General features: G+C 40.9%; 1 protein-coding gene across 4 annotated transcripts in view; it reads right to left on the reverse strand.

Moving 5' to 3' along the window:
* Nucleotides 1-18,255, reverse strand: part of LOC117467131 (neuropilin-2-like) — a 105,985-nt gene extending 87,730 nt beyond the window's left edge. For all 4 annotated transcript variants that reach the window (XM_034110752.2, XM_034110750.2, XM_034110753.2 and 1 more), the window contains exons 1-2: nucleotides 17,329-18,255; nucleotides 1,583-1,763 (exon numbers count right to left, since the gene is read on the reverse strand). In XM_034110752.2, the coding sequence (XP_033966643.1) occupies nucleotides 1,583-1,763; nucleotides 17,329-17,404 (257 nt within the window). In that variant the 5' untranslated portion in view covers nucleotides 17,405-18,255. The remainder of the gene's footprint in view (nucleotides 1-1,582; nucleotides 1,764-17,328) is intronic.
* Between the last annotated feature and the right edge of the window lie 1,181 nt (nucleotides 18,256-19,436).

Consider the following 19,436-nt stretch of genomic DNA (forward strand, 5'->3'; position numbering starts at 1 on the left):
AAGGGGAGTAGGGGATGGGGAGGGGGAGAAGGAAATAGAGGGGCAGACAGAAAGAGAGAGAAAGCATCTAATAAAACTGATCCCAGGGTTAGAACTGCAGAGTAAAACGGAAAGATGACGAGGACAGGGAGACAGAGGCGTGTGCTTTTTATTTCCACAGCACAGCGCGAGAGTAAAGCGAAACAGAGCAGCCTTTCAACAAACAGCCAGCCGGTGAAATATTGATGCTTCAATTCCAACAAAGAAATGTCTGAATGATTTCGGTACATCTGAGTGGGGAAATTCGCCCATCTATAATTGATACAGCTGAAATGTTAATAACTGGACAGGAAAGCACCGGAACAGAGAAATAACGGGAGATAGGGGAAAAGTGTAAGTGTGCGTGTGTCTGCCCTTTTGCCTGTGTCAGTGGGTTAGTGTGTGTGGGCTTTTAGATTCCAGAGAGCCACTCTCTACTTTGTGTATGACGAAATTGTACATGCAATGACGCTCCCACAGTGATAAGGGAAGGCTACACGTTTAAAGTAAGATAGAAAACTTCAAGTTGTTGAATAAAAAACAATACAATACTGTGTGTGTGTGTGTGTGTGTGTGTGTGTGCGTGTGTGTGTGTTACTTTCAGTTACTAGTAGCTTCCCTGTCTTTCCAAAACATGTTATCACTTTAATATTGGACTTCAATCATGTTGTAAGGTATCGTTTCCATTTTATGAGCTGCAGCTGTTGCCATCTATGGAATGGGGATCACTTTTTTGACAGCCTGCCGAAAAATGTCCAGCAACTTTTATTAGGTGTTAATTTTAATAGTTTCACAGGGCTTGTGCTGGATCAGACTCGGTTGCAAATTATGCCCAAGAAATCCCAGTTAGACTTTATTAAGACCATTTCATATCCAATTTTATAAAGCACATTTGAATCTATAAAAAAAGTCTCAAATCTCTCTGCCAGCATGTTCCCATCATTTCCCATCATGCCTTTGTTTTTCTGATCAGTGCTGTATTTGTATTTCAAGCTGCAGAACGCTTTGCCTTGCTTTCCACTCTACCATGCAACCAAAGCCAAACTGCCAAAACAATGATTGACACCCAATCCTCTGATCTCTGTGTTAATTCTTCCAAAGTGTGAAAATCATGCTGTAACAATCAATGTGTTGTAATTAGACGTTGATAATTAAGAGACAGGGGACCAGAGGGAGGTCCCAAAGTGATTATTATGGGATATGCCAAGCCAGAAAAACAGGAGGAGAGTGGGCTGAAGTTCACCGAAAACACCAAATACGCCAACTCTCACACAGAGACAGGATGGTGGAGACGAAAACTCTGAAGAGACAGAACGTTTCTTCACAATACTGTAGTCAAAACTCCCCTCACTTCTTATCCTTTATTAGCTGAACTCTAATCAATGAAATGTTTCCCAGTTCTTATTTTTAAATCTCTAAATTCTTTAGTTCGCAACCCAATCTATGACTTTAAAAGCCAGCCAGCCGTCCAGCCAGCCGTCCAGCCAGCCGTCCAGCCAGCCGTCCATCCATCCATTTATCCAAACATTTCTCCATCCATCCATCCATCCACTCTCGACTTTACCTGCAGTCCAGTTTCTCTATCTCAAAGTGCGGGTTGAAGTTGAGGACGATGCGTTGCGAAGGCTCGGGGGCTGTGATGACCCAGCGGCAGTTCTGGTGAGGGGGGTACTCCAGAGGGTAGCCGGGGGTGGTGATGTAGCCTGCATCGCTGGCATCTAAATAGCCACCGCATGGCTCAGACGCTGGATGGAGAGAGATATATAAAGTGTCATTATCAGCATAGAAACCACAAAAGTCAAGTTGATGTAGACATTTTTATTTGTTGTGTCTTTAATACTCTATACCCTGTTTTTGTAAGATACGGAAAGTACTCAAAGCGTAAAGTAAAGGATCTTTCCATTGGTTAATGCACATGTTTACACATTGGACTAAGGTCATTGATTAGTTTTTCCAAAATTGATAAAGGAAACGGACAGGACAAAGACAGTGAGAATATGGCTTTGAAAGGGAGTTATAGGAGGAAAGGTGAAGAACTGGAGACAGAAAGATTATATTTTATGCAACAAGAGACAAAGATTGAACAGATAACCCTCCAATAACAATACACAACCTAAATACCTTCCCTCACAGCAGCAGATTTAAGTGGCGAGTACCATCGGGATCAACTTGTGTTTCCACGTTTGTTTATCAAGTGTGCTTCTTCACTGCGGGAAAGGGTTGGTAAACTGATCAAATGCTGATCGGAGTTTTGTTTGCAGAGACAGGATATGAGAAACAAAGAAGCGTGTGTCAACGTGTCGATGTAGACATGGTGTCAAAGTTCAACTGAGCATCACGACATACAAAGACTCCATTCTGACCCATTCTGACTGACACACTCACACTCACACACACACACACACACACACACACACACACACACACACACACACACACACACACACACACACACACACACACACACACACACACACACACACACACACACGTCGAAAGCAGCTCTCCAGATGCCACTGTCGCAGAGCGGATCCACTTGTCAGCAGTCATAAGTCTGTGTTGTGTTGAAAACAATGCCCCCAACTGTTTCCCGCAGATGTACCCTGACATAGATGGGGTAACTCACATGTATCTGTGACACCCGACAGCATAACACACACAACTCCACTGTATTACGACTATGGTATGCATTGTGCGCCATGCTGCCTTCCCCGTTTGATGGACTGTCCAGACTTTCTACACACTGAACATCTTTACTGTTTAACATCTGCACAACTTAAGTTAAACCATCATGGGGAATACGCTGAGTGCCATCTTTGTTAAGTCCGAGCACTTTCAGCATAAAGGCAGTGTATGAGCCAACATCTGCAAGAAGAAGCTGAACAACCAAGGTTGCCAGTAATTCTCATTTAACAAAAAAAACTATTTAGGGAGTCTTTCATCTGTTGTCATATGTTACATTCTAATTGTAGAACATATTGTAGTCTGCAGTAATTAATGGCTAATTAAACGTACTAGTAATTAAAATACGTTGCCTAGTGATTGACAGAAGAAAGTGGCAAAGAGTGGAAATACATAATTAAAGTACCTCAAAATTCAGAACGAAGTACTTAAGTAAATGTACTTCCACTAGATGTGTTTGGGGGAGGGAACAAAAAAATCAGTGCTTTACGGCTTAATTTGTTAAGTAGACTTTTATTCTCCAAGAACTACTTTACCCCGGAGTTCTTCTGCACAGAACTGTGATAACCCTGCACATTTGGACCCGGACAGATTGATTTCAACAAATATTTTGGGTAAAAAGATGGCCACCACGGACCAGGTTACGCTAATAAAAACAGCATCTGTGCATGTCGGCTGCTTGCTGGGAAGAATTTGGCCGGTGAGCAACCCCTTAGATAATTTCCTGTTTGTGAGGGAGAAAAACAAACTCACAATCAAGCTGTCGATATTATTGTTTCAATCAGGTTCCTCAAGGAAACTTCATAATTGAAAGAAACGGGAAGAAGAAGCTGTGCTATGACGTTCTTTATGTATTGCCGCTGTGCTGAGTGGGGTGACATCGCCAAGTCAAACTACTCAGCAGAACACAACATATCTCCAGACTATAAATAGACCGGCTTCTGTAAACCTACTCTAATAGGTCACACATGCACACACGCACAGCATAAACACTTTATCAGACACCACCTTCCAAACTAATTCAAGGTGAAACAATCTCAACTTGTATCAATATGCATGCACACAAACTGACGCACACACACTCGAGGGGGATATAAGGGCGAGGTCACATCCCAGCACCCTATGCAAAGTGATTGACACTTTGGCATCTATATCTGGTGTCTACCTCACACTGCCTGCTAGCAATTAATGACCCCTCGTCTGTATCTCTCTCTATCTCCCCGCCTCTGTCTGTCTCTCCCTCCTCCGTCATGCTGTGAGCCAACTAGTCATGTCGATCTCCTCCTATCCGTTTCCAATCTCCCTGGTGACATGCGGAAACACAGGAGTAGAGTTTCAGGGCCTATGTAACCCGGCCAGACGCATTTCATCCCAGCACCACCTGGATTAGTGTTTAACCACTGAGGAATCTCACAGGAGCATCAGCCAAACACCACTTTTAGAACACGGAGGGCGAAGCTAACGGTCTTTAATTAAAAAATGTGCTGAGGCGATGCTAGGGGGTAAACATCTAGGGTTGTTAGGACAGTCTAGTTTATTGGCACATAAACACGTGTTTTAAATAAAGAGTCAGTAGGCTACGATTTTGAGAAAATGATTATATTAGGCTTTAGAACATTGTGCAAGAGAGGTTACAATCGAAAAATGGCTTACGAAGACACCTTTCCTTTTAAGAATAAATAACCAGAAGGAAAAAGGATAGAAAGATAACACACAGGAATTGCATATTTTGTGAAGGTTTCAAGACAGAGCAAAACAATAACAAAACGTGTATGTAAACAAGTAAAATAGCATTACAATCTTTGCTTATTAAGGCATTTTCAAAAAAGAAATGTTTTGATTAAGGCTAATGGACGTTTATTTTAGTGATGATAGGAGGCTGTTTATATGTATATTTATTTTTTATAAAATATGGGGACACATTCAGTAGCGTGCTCTACTTTGTCTGTTTATCTATTTTTTTATATTTATTTAGTTTTGTGTTTTATTTGATTTACGCTAATGCAGATGTTATATCAGTGATGAAAGCAGGCTGTTTATATTAATATATTTATGTTTCTTATATTTGGCATGTGACTAAAAAAAACGATTTAATATTTCTACTCAAGACTAACTAACCCCTATTCTCCGCCCCTCTCCTCTCTTCACCCTTGGTGTGCAGCCCGATGAAGACTGCACCTCCCAGAGTCTGATGAATAAGACTGGTGTGACGGAGAGAGTGTGTGTGTCTGCTCTGCTTCAGGCAGACACACACAAAGTCATGCGACCGTTATCAAAAACAGGGCGGGAAGGGACAACAGTAGCGGTGATGAGTGCATGGATGACATCACATCCTCCAGCATGAGGTGCAACCAAATATATGCTGAGCACATATGTCATTATAATGTAGAGTTCCCACAGTTTGTTTTTTACCAATAAACAGTTTAAATACAGCTTCTAAAAGTAAATCTATAGCCGTGCTAATTTGTATTCCACACATGGAGCACTCTGACCTGCACGCTGGGAAGAGAGTGTAATGTCTGTGTGCGTATGTGTCAGATCAGAGGAGATGCTGAGTCGGGGAAAAAGCCGGAATTCATGTCAAGCATTATCAAGCAGGTAAAAGTGACACCGAGACTGGAAAGGGGGAGGGTGATGGAGAGAGTGTCAGCGAGAGAGAGAGAGAGAAGGAGCAAAAGGATGTGCGGCAGAACAGTTATTAGTGTAGGTGTTGAGAGGAAGAGGAGAAAAAAGAAGAGTGTTACAGTTACTTTAATAAGTCTTAATTATTTCCCGTAGGACTTTCATTTAGAGATGTCACTCAGTCCCAGATCTCAGTAATTCTCAATCAAATGTTATCTTAACCTATGAAGAAAGTACCGAAGCCTATTCCATAAGTGAGGGAAAATAAGAATTCCTCCCAGTATTCAGATCCACTCCATGTTGGAATCTCTGCCCATTCAACGCCCTCCGACCAAGTTTAAAGAGGACAGTTACTGTATGCACATTTTCAGGTGAATTTTTGTATTTAGTGACTCTACCGTCGTGACATGTTTACATGCTCAAATGTTCAAAAGATCTTTATTTTCTGTGCTGCAGCACCTCTTTTCACCCTCTGTCTGAAACCAGAGCCCAGTCCGCTCTGATTGGTTAGTTGGCCGGCTCTGCTTAGAGATGTTCCGCCCCTTAGCTTATCACGTACAATGTTTTGGAGCACTAGCCAATAGAAGCGTGAGTGTTACATAGTGATGTCACTAGGTTACGTTAGTAAAACTGGTGTGAACTTTGGGATTTTAGCCTTTACATATCATTGACATGCAGAAAACTATTTTAAACACTACAGGAAAGTAAAAACTGGACGGCAAAATGATCATGCTGACCTACAGAAATTGGATCAAATTTGTAATAAACGAAAATCCTCCTTTAAAGCAGTAAAATGCTCGCCCATACACTTGCAGTGAACTGGTACTTATAGTTAATAAGATAATATAAACGTATAATGAAAGTGAAGAGCCCTATCACCACGTTATCGGTCTGTCCCGTACAGAAGACACACACACTTGCTTTCTCTTGACCCCAGACAGCTTTCTCTTAAGCACGTCCACATGTGTGATCTTCAAGGAGAGGTTGTATTTTAAAACCGCATATTCACAACAACACGCACAAAGACAAACTGCTGAACATCACTTATCCCCCTCTGGCTTAGACGTCACTGAATTCAGACCACACACACACACACACACACACGCACACGCACACACACACACACACACACACACACACACACACACACACACACACACACACACACACACAGAATAAGCAGCAGTAAACGGTGCTAAGCAGTCAGGCAGCGACACAAGACGGATCGCTGCATTATTTATGTCTCTCTGCCACGTTTAGTATTGCATCCTGATAACACCTATTCAGCAACTTTCCCCCCACATGCGCATACCTCAACACACGCCCATAAGGAAATGTAATAAAAACCTGCAAGCACAGCAACACGCACACAGGGAAAGGCACACAAAGTCACAAACATGAAGGAAACACACACACATGCTGCTTTGCAAAATGGAACTTGTTTGTTGGCCCCAAATGCAAATGTTCTGACCTTGTTTCTGAGCTCTCTCATGCAGATTCATTTTGAGTCGAATTCTCAAAAATACATGTTTCAAGCTGTTAGCCTGTGAGAACTTTGCTATTGGACCATATTCCGCATTCATTTAATTTGGCCGGCGCCCATAATGAAAGGAAAGTGGTTCAGCGAGTGTTTGTGTTTGGAAGTGAGAGCGTGTGTCTCACCCTGCTAACCAGAAAGCTTGTTAAGAGCGGGGCTATCACTCATCATCTACCAACACTAGCACAAATACCCCAAACTGTATTCTCTTTTCTTTATCGTGACCTTGTTGGAAATAGATTTAAACAATCGATATACATCTGCATCAAACCCTGAGGGAGAAAATGTAAACTTGCCAATTGATTTCTGATTTTGTACAGTTTGAAATGTGTTTTCAGTCGGGTGGCTTCAGTTACAGCTTCACAAAGCGCTCCGGGCGGTGTAACCTTAAACGGTAGCAAAACGCTCTTGTGCGACTTTGCGAATATGAGAAACGCTGGCTGAAATGTCGTCTTTGAATCAGAACCAAGGAGCTTTTAATCATTGAGACCTGGGACATCTCAGGAATGGACACACAGAGAGAACGAAAGAGAAAGGAAGAAGGAGGCAGAGCAGGACGAAGGAAAGGAGGAAAGAGAGCACAATGCCAGAACATGTGTCTCTCATCATCGGAAAAGAGAAAGTCAGCAGCTCCGAAAAGCTCACTGGACAGAAAATACAACTCTCGCACAACCACACGTACACACGCCTAAACACACACACGCACGCACGCGCGCACACACACATACACAAACAGGTGGGGAAGCGCTTTTCTCCAGGTGCCTTACATTAAGCCACAGTGGAAAACTACAGACATAAACGTGTGCTGTGTGTAAGCAAATATTTGTGTGCGTGTGTGTGTGTGTGTGTGTGTGTGTGTGTGTGTGTGTGTGTGTGTGTGTGTGTGTGTGTGTGTGTGTGTGTGTGTGTGTGTGTGTGTGTGTGTGTGTGTGTGTGTGTGTGTGTGTGTGTGTGTGTGTGTGTGTGTGTGTGTTGGCGGAGGACTACAAAGGATCTGAGAAACAAAAGAGGAGATGGGAAAATGGAGAGAATAGAGAAAAGGACTCTTAAAGAAAAATGAAAGATGAGTGTGTGATACAAAAAGTAACTTCCTGATCTTTTGGGCTTTATTGAGTAGAGCGAGAATATGACAATGCAAAATACAGATAAAGACTTTAGGTAAATAACAGAGAGATGATAATAGAAACAGTCTAAAAGGAAGAGGAAGACATAATGTTGTGGGAAAAGAGGAAGAATTGAAAGACCAATAAACTAGTGTTTCCAAAAGCCTCCATGTCCACAAGTTGACTGTGGGTAAGGATTTTCACATAAAAACAAATACTATGTGATAATGCGCCATGTTGAAATCCAAATTGTAACCCCGAAATACCTTCTCTGTCCATTTCCTCTACAACAACACATTTAAGAGTTTTCTGTCCGTGCCTTTCTTAACCGTGACAAATCACTGCAGAAAAATAAATCAGTTTTATGATGTGACGATGCTACGGCCTGACCCTTTGCTCTAGCCATTATCAGGATTAGAATAAGTAGCTTAAAAAGGGAGTAATACTACATTGTAGAAATACACTAGTTATTGAAGACACTATCTTCCTCCAATATGAAGTGGAGTAGAATTAAAATTGAGTAAATATACTTAAATATATCTTACCTCATTTTTACAACAGAGACTGTGGGGCTTTATTACTTGAACATAAACATTTGCAATGTCGGGACACTTGGTTAATTCTGGCATTTTTCTTGGAGGACAGTCTGTTTCTATCAACTATAATCACAGGAGAGGGCAGGGATAATGTGCTTTTGGTGACCGGGAGAGCAAAATGTGACTGTCCCATTGTCAGTTAGTGGGGGCAGAGCTTGTCAAGATAGGCTCAGATAATCTACTGTATATACAGTAGGTTGAATAAACACATGGTACAGGTAAAGTAGGGTCCTGGCACCTTAAAAAGTATATTGGGAAGGCCTTTTTGGTAAATGATATAGAAACTACATCCAAACATAATTGTAGCAGCATCTTCAGGTCCAGTTAGGAGTAGGTAAAATATCTACATATTCCTTCAACAATTCTGAATTTAAAACAAGTTGACAAGTGTTTCTTTGAGCAACTGGAACAAATACTCAAAGCAGCCTACTTAATGCGATTAATAAGCCTTTCAGATGTGGTTGAATGAAGTCCCTCGAACAAACCAAGTGAATGGATTCTCAACAGTCGAGCTTTATTCTCCTCCAGGCAGAGCGGGATGAGAAAACATAGATTGACAGAGTCAGAGAGAATAGACAAGAGTAAAAGTGCATTGAAGAGTAAAGAGATTTCCCACCGTACAAAGCGGTTGCGAAAAAGAAAACGGGGGGTGGGGGGTTCTTTAATCGGAGCGAGGGAAAACACTGACAGAGTGAAGTGTGGAGAAAGAGACAGAGAGCACTATTAAAGACGAGGTGAAGTGGCATGAAAAGAGGAAAACAACAGGATGATTCAGCGTGAAGGGGGAGAGAAAAGGAAAACAACCTGTGGGCTCGCACGGCACCGCTCCGGAAGGACCTGAGGATACACACGGCTTATAGCTGACACACAAACACACACACACTGCTTTTCTTTGCTCGGCTAAAATAAAAAGTGAGGACAGGCAAATGTCTTCATTTGAGGGATGTCCATGATCTCCCTTTTCCTCTGAGGACTTTTGTTCTGTACAAAAACATGAACACACACACTGCTCTCCCCATCCTCTCTAATTACAAAGTCATTACCAATGAAGACCCTGGAATACTAACAGTTTACTAATGACATGATAACTGTAATTAGAATATCCTGCTGGACCCGCTAATTGTTCTTTCCCTTTTTACAGACGAGAATAGAGACAGAGGCTGTGCAGAAGGTTCATTTGCTCAATGTTTATAATGTGTATTCGTTCACTGCAAACTAGCTTGTTGATGTCAGCGGACCTGCACTTTGTTGTTTAACCACAATTATTCTAATGAAGGGAAGGCTAATGTCCTCTCGTCTCATTTTATGCAGCTAATTTAAATGTATTTTCTTGAGAAAATTGCTTTAAAAAAAAGGGAAAAAAAGGAAATGAAAAACACAGCAGTCTGAATCAGTGGATGAATAGGGATCACACTTAATCCTGAAACCTGGCGGAGAACACCTGCTACCTGCAGGGTAATTAAAACTAAATAGGAAAAGTGTCACCTGCCACAGCTTAGTATACTCGGTTGTCACGTAGACAAAAATGAAAGCTAACCGTCAGAGTAAAAAGGACTGCTTGAAGTGAATTTGCTATTTTTTTATATATATTTCACTTAGTGAACATGTTGTATGGTGGCCGACAAAATGCCACAACGGCCCAAAATGCAATTATAAAAACATTAGTGTGTCAAAACACATGAAAATGTTAAAGAAATCTTCACCAACATGTGCAGCAGTTACCAAGAACCGCTGCATAAACCAAACGCTGCAAATACAAGACATTGACGTTTCATTTAGTTGGTGAAGCTGTTTTTTTATTTGTATGTGTTTTTTTTAAACTGCAGCGCATTTCTCCTCATGGAAAGGTTTTGTTGTGCTGCAGCGCGTGTGCTCCTGTAGTCCCCTGTAGGGTTGCCTAATACATTTGACAACATATGGAAACTAAAATAAATCTGATATCTTAATTTTTGCTAAATCCTCTCTTTAACTACAATGTATTTTTCCTATATTACAATAATATGCTTTTTCTTGGCCTGAAACCTTCCAGTGCTCTACGGAGGAGAGGAATATATCTGCAGGTGGCTCCACTCAACTACTGCTTCACACTCTGCTGCTTTCCTCCTATTTCACTAATGCCCTCTCATGCTCTCTCACTCTCTGCTTCTCCTTTTCCCTCTCTCTTTGGCACCACCAAATACTCCATCCATCTCTTTCTATACTCATCTGTGCTTCTCTTTTTGTTCCTTTGTTGTTTCACTGTGATATACTTGGATGGATGTTCGAAAGCCACATTAAAGTGTTTTCTGTTCTTCTCTATCAGCCAATAATACAGCAGTAACACAGAATGACTCATGGGGGGAAAACAATCAAAGACAATAAAGAGAAAATATGGGAAAGATAGTGACAAACGTGCGTAGATGGCCCTTTCTTCAAATCTTCATATGCAAGTAATTATGTATAGAAGGAGCACACAATTACAAAATAATAAGAACAACAACATGTATATTTAAGTTTATGATATGTGTAATATTCCAGGCTAATAAATAATCTTTTCCAACACAAAGTCATTATAAAGAATGTCAATTCATTGTGTGGTGAGCCAAAACAGGGTGCAACCCCATCTTGTGAACAAATGACATGGATGGTTTGTTTTATTGATGGCCAAATGAAGCTTACATGGCATTATGACCTCCATCAATGTGACATTTAATTATTTCAAGCCGGACCCCCACGGGTCGACACAGCACCAGGTTGTGTTACAATTGGGGCAAAAGCTCAGGGCTAGTAAATAAGTCAAAGCATTCATAACCAAGCATTATATGGGTGTGAAAAGGGAAGCCGATGCGGAAGTGCCTTAAACCTGCATTCCTCCTAATGACCGACAGGGGGGGACTTCACTAGTTTCCAAAATAACTCTAAATCAATAGAAGTCTATGAAAAAATGCAGCCTGTCCTCCTCCAAAAAACGGCCAAATAGGTTGATTGCTCAGCAGCTTATTACGACCTATAGTCACATTTTAAAGTTTAGGACCTCCAGTAGTCATGCAAGAAACAACAATTTGCGGCATATGCTCCCGTTGATTGCAAACGCTCCGGAGGGTCGTATATACACAGATAACCCTCTCTGGAAAATCCTAAATTGTAAAATAGTTTGGCCATTAAAACGCTTTTTGATTTGATTTCTAGCGAGAAGTGTACATTGTACTTTTAGAATCCACATCCAGTGGATGTGTAGGATCTATAGTTTGACAGATATTATGAAGATGATTTGAGGTCTCGTCGGGAGAACGTTAATATACTACGTCTTTCCCCACAGCGTCCATGTAAAGTTGGCGACAACCCTCACGGGGTGAAAACAGTATTTCCGGTCTCGAAGTTTTCATAATAAAACCGGAAGTATTCCCCTTACTGTCAAATGATTTCACAGTGATATATCTGCAGTACTCATCCACTAAAAAACATCAGTTTATCCTTGTTAATTACACAACATTGATTGGTTTAAATGATGTACAATGCTTTTGTGTATTTAACCTTCGATTCGGAGAATGGCCGAAGACACTACACTACCCATAATCCTCAGCAATCGTTTGGGACTACAACATCCGCTTTGCTTGACAGACCCCGTGATTAGTCCTCAAGCTCAGTGATTGGATGTTGGAGTGGCAGTGCGCCAAGGTTACGCCAAGCGCCAAACAGCTCTATGAAATGGAATGAAACCACGGCAGACTATACTTCATTGATCCCAAGTTGGGAAATGTTTTTGTTACAGCAGCATGTACAACATGCACTTTATCACACTTTGTTCTACTCCACTACAATTCAGAGGTTAACCTGGTATTTTTACTCCACTACCTTTATTTTAGTTACTTTGCAAATTCTGATTAATGATGAGAAATATAAACAACCCTTAAAGCAGACTTTAGTTACACCTGAGTAAAATTCAGGGAAGGTGACTGTCAAGTGCCAAAATAAACTATGCAATATATTAGACGTTAAGTACTTTGTCAGAATTAATATTTATCTGTAGATAGATACCCCCAAAGTGTTTTTCTAAATCAAAAGAAGACCTTAACTTAAAGTATTCTTTAATGTTTGAATAAAGCCTTATTAGTTTGTCGGTTTTGCACATCCTCCTGTTAATATCTTTGGACGTCCTGCACTAAACTGTTTTATTGTAGAGATCACTACAGTATCTTCTTGATATTTTCTATTCTATATTTCTATCATTGACCTTCTACTTTCCCCCTATTTTGTATGTAGGATACTCTTAATATTTAAAAATGTTAATCAAATATAACATATTCAACAAGAAAATTCAATAACGTGCTTTAACCACTAGGTGTTAAAAAAACGGTCAAGTTTAAACACAATAATTTATACTTTCTGAAGATGTTACAAATAACACACAGCATACAATGCCATAATAACTTTGTATTATTAGTGTAGGACACTTATGTATGTATAACATCTGAAGATGTGTAGTTTTATTCATGTTTTCACATAATTTTACTGGATATTGCTATAATATTTCACATATTGTAGTACTACACATTAATATTTGAGGTATATGCATCATTTAATGGTAAGCTATTGGAATTGTGATTCCATAGATGTGTCTCCCATCACCCAAAACCCCTGACTATTCTCTCAACTCAGTATTTACATTCTTATATTCAAAGAAAATCAGTAATATCTTTAAAAACTACAAATCCTTTCAGCTGTGCACCGTTATGGTGTAAATACAGCCTATCTACCAATTAGATCAAATATAAAAGTCAACCGAATTACTATTGATACCGCAAGGTATCAATAGTAATTGTGTGAAGAGAAATTGAAGATGTTATTAATTGCTGATATATTTATGATCCACGATACGTCACGTATTCTGTTTTGGCGGCATTTCTTCCAGTTTGTCCAAAGGTCTTCTAATCAGGGCTCTATAAATAAAGAACTAAGGCAGATGTGTAATATTTAATGCAGCCAAACCGTGTATTACAATGCCGTTATGTGATGACTTTCAAAGAGAGAAGCAAGCACACTCAGAATAAAGTATTATTTTCTTTTTTTTAATAAATGTTTTTTAACACCATGTCCTGACGTGCATTGCGGCTAAATCATCCAATCACCGAGCTTCAACGATAGCTGAGGATTATGGGTAGTAGTTCGATGTTTTATCAAAACCTCTGAAAAAGAAATGTGTCTCTCAGAATCGAAAGGGAAAAACCTATGGGAAAAACACAAAAGCAGGGTACACAATTGAAACCAATTAATGTTGTGTAATTAACAAGAATAAACTGATGTTTTTTAGTGGATGAGTACTGCAGATATAGCTTTAAAATCATTTGACAGTGAGGGGAATACGGTTTTATTATGAAAACTTCGAGACCGGAAATACTGTTTTCACCCGGTGAGGGTTGACGCTAACTTTACATAGGGGGAAAGACATACACATTCTCCTGGCGAGACCTCAAATCATCTTCGTAATATCTATCAAACTATAGATCCTACACATCCACTGGACGTGGAATCTAAAAGTACAATATACACTTCTTGCTAGAAATCGAATCAAAAAGCATTTTAATGGCCAAACTATTGTACAATTTAGGATTTTCCAGAGAGGGTTATTTGTGAATATACGACCCTCCGGAGCGTTTGCAATTGCTGCAAATTGTTGTTTCTTACACGACCACTAGAGGTGCTAAACTTTAAAACGTGACTCTAGGTCGTAATAAGCTGCTGAGCAATCGACTTGTTGAAAAAATGACCCTTACATTTCAATTGATTTCTTACCTCAGTAAACATTTTCCTGAAGGGTTTATTGTCTCAATTTCTACTTTTGAGTCTTACAATACAGCACAAAGTTAACGTTGTTCTTTATGTTCCCATTTATATTAAATGTTACAGATAAAGCCGGGTATACCGGCTTTATTTGATAAGTTCCAACCACTTTGTCGTCCATTTCAAGTCTATGCACAACCAAAATCCCTACAATAGGCAGAGTTGTAGACTTTTCAAGTCCAAAACCTTGACAACAACATGTCTTCCCCTCTGTTTTGGACTTTTAAACAATCCCATCAGATTTGTTGGATCCATCAAAAACAATCTTATAAACCAGTTGTTACTGTATACCTGTGGGCAAGTCACTCACTGCTTGCTTAGTTCTTACACTGTGCTTCACAGTAAGCCTGTTTCATCATCCAGCACATTTCAGCAGAGACACTATAGAAGCAGACAGCTGGTCTTGAGTGGCCAATTATGTCCGTTTATCTCCCTTGCAGGCACAGCTGTGATCAAACGGAATGAAGAAACAGGATCAAACAGCGAGGCTAAAAATCATTCTTCCGTTTCATTCACTTCTTTTTGCAGCTTCCCTCTGCCTGTTTGTCTCTGTTACTTCCTCGCCCTCCATCCCTGCCTCCTGCCGCTCGCTATATATACACATCTTAGTCTCACTATGCTTCCCTTGCTCTTCTCTCCGGAGACGGAGGAGCAGAGGCATCTGTACAAAGTTTAATGCTGAGGAAGCTTCATCCTGCATCGCCTACTGCTGAGCATGTGTGAGTGCTCCAGTGGTTCTCTGGGTACCATCAGTGGGATCTCTAAAGGGAGCTTGAGGCAGTCCCGCTAGGGAATTTAGGGTGATATATTGGCAGAAATATTATAGAATATCAATCAATCCTAGTTTGTGAGTGCCTTTCACAACATCACATGTAAGTATTTTTTAGTGGTAATCTTTATATCTTAAAGACACCTGTCATGGTTAAAAGCAAAACTGTTGGTTGAAAGCGGAAAATAAACCCTGGTCAGATTTAAGGGTTTATGTGAATGTACCCCTCCCAACACAACTTCCTTTTCAATGTTTCCCTTTATCATAACCTCATATACTTGCTAATTTGCAATGAATACATAGAGTCCATTTTAAGATGTAACTTGATCAAAGTTTGTACATGTCTGGAATGGACCTGATTTGCTATGTATTGTAATTTTGGTGTCAGCACTTAGCAATAGTTTGGGAGGAACTAATCATTCAGAGGTGACATCAGCCTAACCGCCTGTTCACAGTGGCACGGCACATGGCTATCTCACATCAGAGGTGAAGTGTGAGGTAAAGAATGCCTCCCCTGTTCTCTCTGTACGTAGCTGCTTTTCCTCCAAAACAACATTTGGCAGACGGGCTACTGAATTCAAGTCATGAGATCTGCAAAAAGCCCCGGATAGCCTTCTGAATAAGCTCTAAATCAATGAAACCTAGAATGCAAGTAACTTCTTCATAGGTGTGTTTTTCAACTCCCTGTATTGTAAGCTGTGTACACACAAATACATGTATCAAAGCAGAAGTTGGGACAACTTCAATCTTTTGTGTTGCCAAGACAACTTTGAGCAATCATTGGAGACTATGAATGTGACAAAAACAGATTGTTTTGCCTCTAAATCCATAGAAAAAGAGGGACTTCAACTGTAAAATATAAAACAATTTGACTTTTCTTCAAGATCATTTGTTTTAATAGTCCTACATTCTTAGTTATCATTGACTGAGACCCATCAGGGTACCCATAAACACCACATGTAGGTTTGTGTTAACCAACTGAACTAAAAATACTTCTCTATTCTAAACCAAAAGGACAATCATGCATTACAATATGTTTGCAGTGTTCACCATGTGCCTAAATATTGTTTTCATACCTACAAAAAACTAACAATTAACCTCTTTTACCAGTGAAATGAACTAACAATTAGCCCTGCAACATTTAATCGAGTTCAAACCGCAGAGCTTGTGTCTCGTGTCTCCCATCAGAGAGAATGCAGCCACAGTTAGACTTGAGAAGAACCTCTCAGCCGTGCGTCAGGAGCTCCTGTGCCTGCCTCCAGACGGAGACAGTAACCCGGTCACATTCGCTCAACCAACAAAAGCGTTTCCGGTTGCACATTAATTTTGAATCCTCAAGTTAAATATTTTTCTAAGGAATGCTGTAAACCTGAACTATAGAGACAATGACATTAATACAAGCGCAATAACGTCTTCATTAACTCTCCTGAACCTTAAAGACTACTGGTATTACTCCCGATAGGAATATAAGGTGGTTATTACAGTGATCTTTCCTTATTGAACGGCTCTCCTGAGAACGGTCATTGATTGTACTGCAGATTAAAATTAACAGCATATGTTTAAGATCTTTTCAAGATGACAAAAATCAATATTGATAGGAAGCCAGCCTCCCAACATCCCTTATCAGAAGGAGCGGAGCCAGCAGTGCAGGGAGGCGAAGGAAAAGTTGATAATTATAAAAGTGAAACAGGCGATATTAAGCATTAACCCGAGTAAGTTTATTAGGGATAACAAGTACATGATTTCGTTTTCGTTCATGACTTATTGCAAGTTATTAACTCACTTTTTATATTTAAATTCCCACTGCAAGATGGGTCAATGGTGTCAATGAAGACAGGACATTCTATAATAAGGATCTCTCTCCTAACTGTGAACTAATCAGCGTACCAGTGACTGTCATAATAAACGCATTATTCGGAAGAAATTGAAGGCTAATGTAAGCCCCCTTAGCGTAATCATTTGGGTTTCCTACAATGTTATTTGTTAACATGTATTACGCATTTTCGTTACACGTGAAACACCAATTGTCCTTTACGAAACACTCCATCTTTAATGTGTTTTAAAAACGAATATTTGTGATGTGGATTGGGGTGATGTTCCGTTAAAAGAGCGGGTTAATTACCATTTAACACCTCCATGTGACAGTGTGATTTGAGCGGGCAGCACAAGTGTCAAACTTACCTCCTTCCTCTGCTTTAACCGCTGAAGGCGAGAGAAAAGCCAGTAAACATCCACAAAGCCATATGAATAAATCCATATTTTTCCTCGGATATGGAGAAAAAATAACCTCTTCTCCTCTTCTGTGGTTTATTTTGGATATCAGAGACAACGCTAAAGTCCAAAGTCTCTTTTTCACAGTTTTCAGTTTCTCTCAAGCGCAGAAGTAGTGCTACAATCCACAACAAATGCCTGGTTGCGTACAGCGCACTCTCCTAAAAGATTACCAACTATCTGCGCGAGTTCTGTCCACGTGTGCTTCCTCTTGTACAGAAAATAAACTAATGTGCGCAAATTGATCTGAAATCAGCCTCAAAATCCATTGCGGTGCGCACAGATGGCAGCCCCGTGTCCCCCTGTCAGTTTCAGCGCGCGTGGGGGTATAAACCTGGCTGAAACTCGCTGACAGACAAAATCATAAAATGCCCAAAAAGTGAAAATCACAGGTGTAAACCATCAGGGATCATCAACAACATTAGCAAGCGTCCATTAAGTTTGAAAAAACCTAAAAAAGTGTCACTCGTGTTTCCTCTTCTTCTTGATCAAATATCCCACACTCTTTTGCTCCGGTTCTCTTTCCCAACTGCGCATTTACTTGTTAAAATGCACCTGTGATTAAAGAAAGAAACATATATTTCCCAAACGGTTATCTTCCTAATACTGTCCCGATAACAGTCCGTTCTTGCGCAAACACGAGATCTCCTGTGTAGAGGCAGCTCCGGCGTGCGTGCGTGCGTAAAAGTGATCTGGTGAAGGCAGACGTGCAGCCTGTCCGATGTCCTCCTGCAAACTGTGCGTCTCTCCGCTGGAACACGCTCCTCTATACCGCTTCTCTCTCTCTCCCTCACGCGCAGTCTCTCTCTCCGTCAGTGCGCTCCTTCCCCTCCGCTCTCCGCCGGGTTTGTGGCAGCGCGCAGGACTGCTCACTCAATCCCCTGTCTCAGTGTGCGTGCACGAAGTGCGCGCGAGCGTGTATCGGTTTACAGTAGGCACCTCGGCCCGCCTCCATATAGCCCCTCACTGATTAAAGAGCAGTTTCATCTCCCTCTCACTCCCCCTTTCTCTCCCTCTCCTTTTGCCTCACCTTCCAATATTTCTACCATTCCCTTTTTGATTCATTTATACCGAATGTCTCCTTTCTCCCATTCCCCCTCCACCTATTTTCCTTTCTCTCTCTCTAGATAACTCTTTTATTTCCTCTCTATTTTCTTCCTCCACCTTTCTCAGTATTAAATAGAAGGAGGTGGAAAAAAGGGAAAAGCAGAACACAGGGAGAGCAGAGACCCACAGCACAGCTTTACGAGCTTTGTAGTAGGACTGGGTGTTTTAAAGGGAACCTGCTGCATGGTTTACAAGCACTAGGATGGAAACATCGACCATGAGCATGTATAAACTAATCAGAAGGCAGAGGAATCTGATAGTAAATGACCAAGCATGCTTGGCTGATAGACTTTGATTTGCTATAAGATTAACAACATAATGTTTTCAGTGAAAAACACAGATTTACTTACCATGCAGAGCAGCCATTGTGGTAATAATGGCTGAGCTCTTGGACACACACACACACACACACACACACACACACACACACACACACCAAACACACACACACCACACCACCACACACACACACAACACACCACACACACACACACACACACAACACACACACACACACACACACACACAATTTGATGCATTTAAGATGCCTCTCTCTCCTCTCTCAATCTCTCTCTCTCTCTCTCTCTCTCTCTCTCTCTCTCTCTCTCTTCTGCTCTCTCTTCTCTCTCTCTCTCTCTCTCTCTCTCTCTCTCTCTCTCTCTCTCTCTCTCTCTCTCGGAGGCTGTCCGTTGGCAGTGTGTTTTAGGGCCTGTAGCGACACTAAAGCTTTAGCGGTCTGCAAACCTTGGCTCTAACGCTGCCTTCCCAGGACACACCCTGCAAACATTCACACACAGATGCACAAACATGCACTGTAGGCCATAATGACACTGCTGAACTCACCATTGACCGCTGAGTGAACATCATGTTGCGCACCGAGTTATCTCGTGGGAAGTCAAATCCCTCTCAAA

This window comes from Pseudochaenichthys georgianus, chromosome 21, assembly GCF_902827115.2.
Source record: "Pseudochaenichthys georgianus chromosome 21, fPseGeo1.2, whole genome shotgun sequence".
NCBI lineage: Eukaryota > Metazoa > Chordata > Actinopteri > Perciformes > Channichthyidae > Pseudochaenichthys > Pseudochaenichthys georgianus.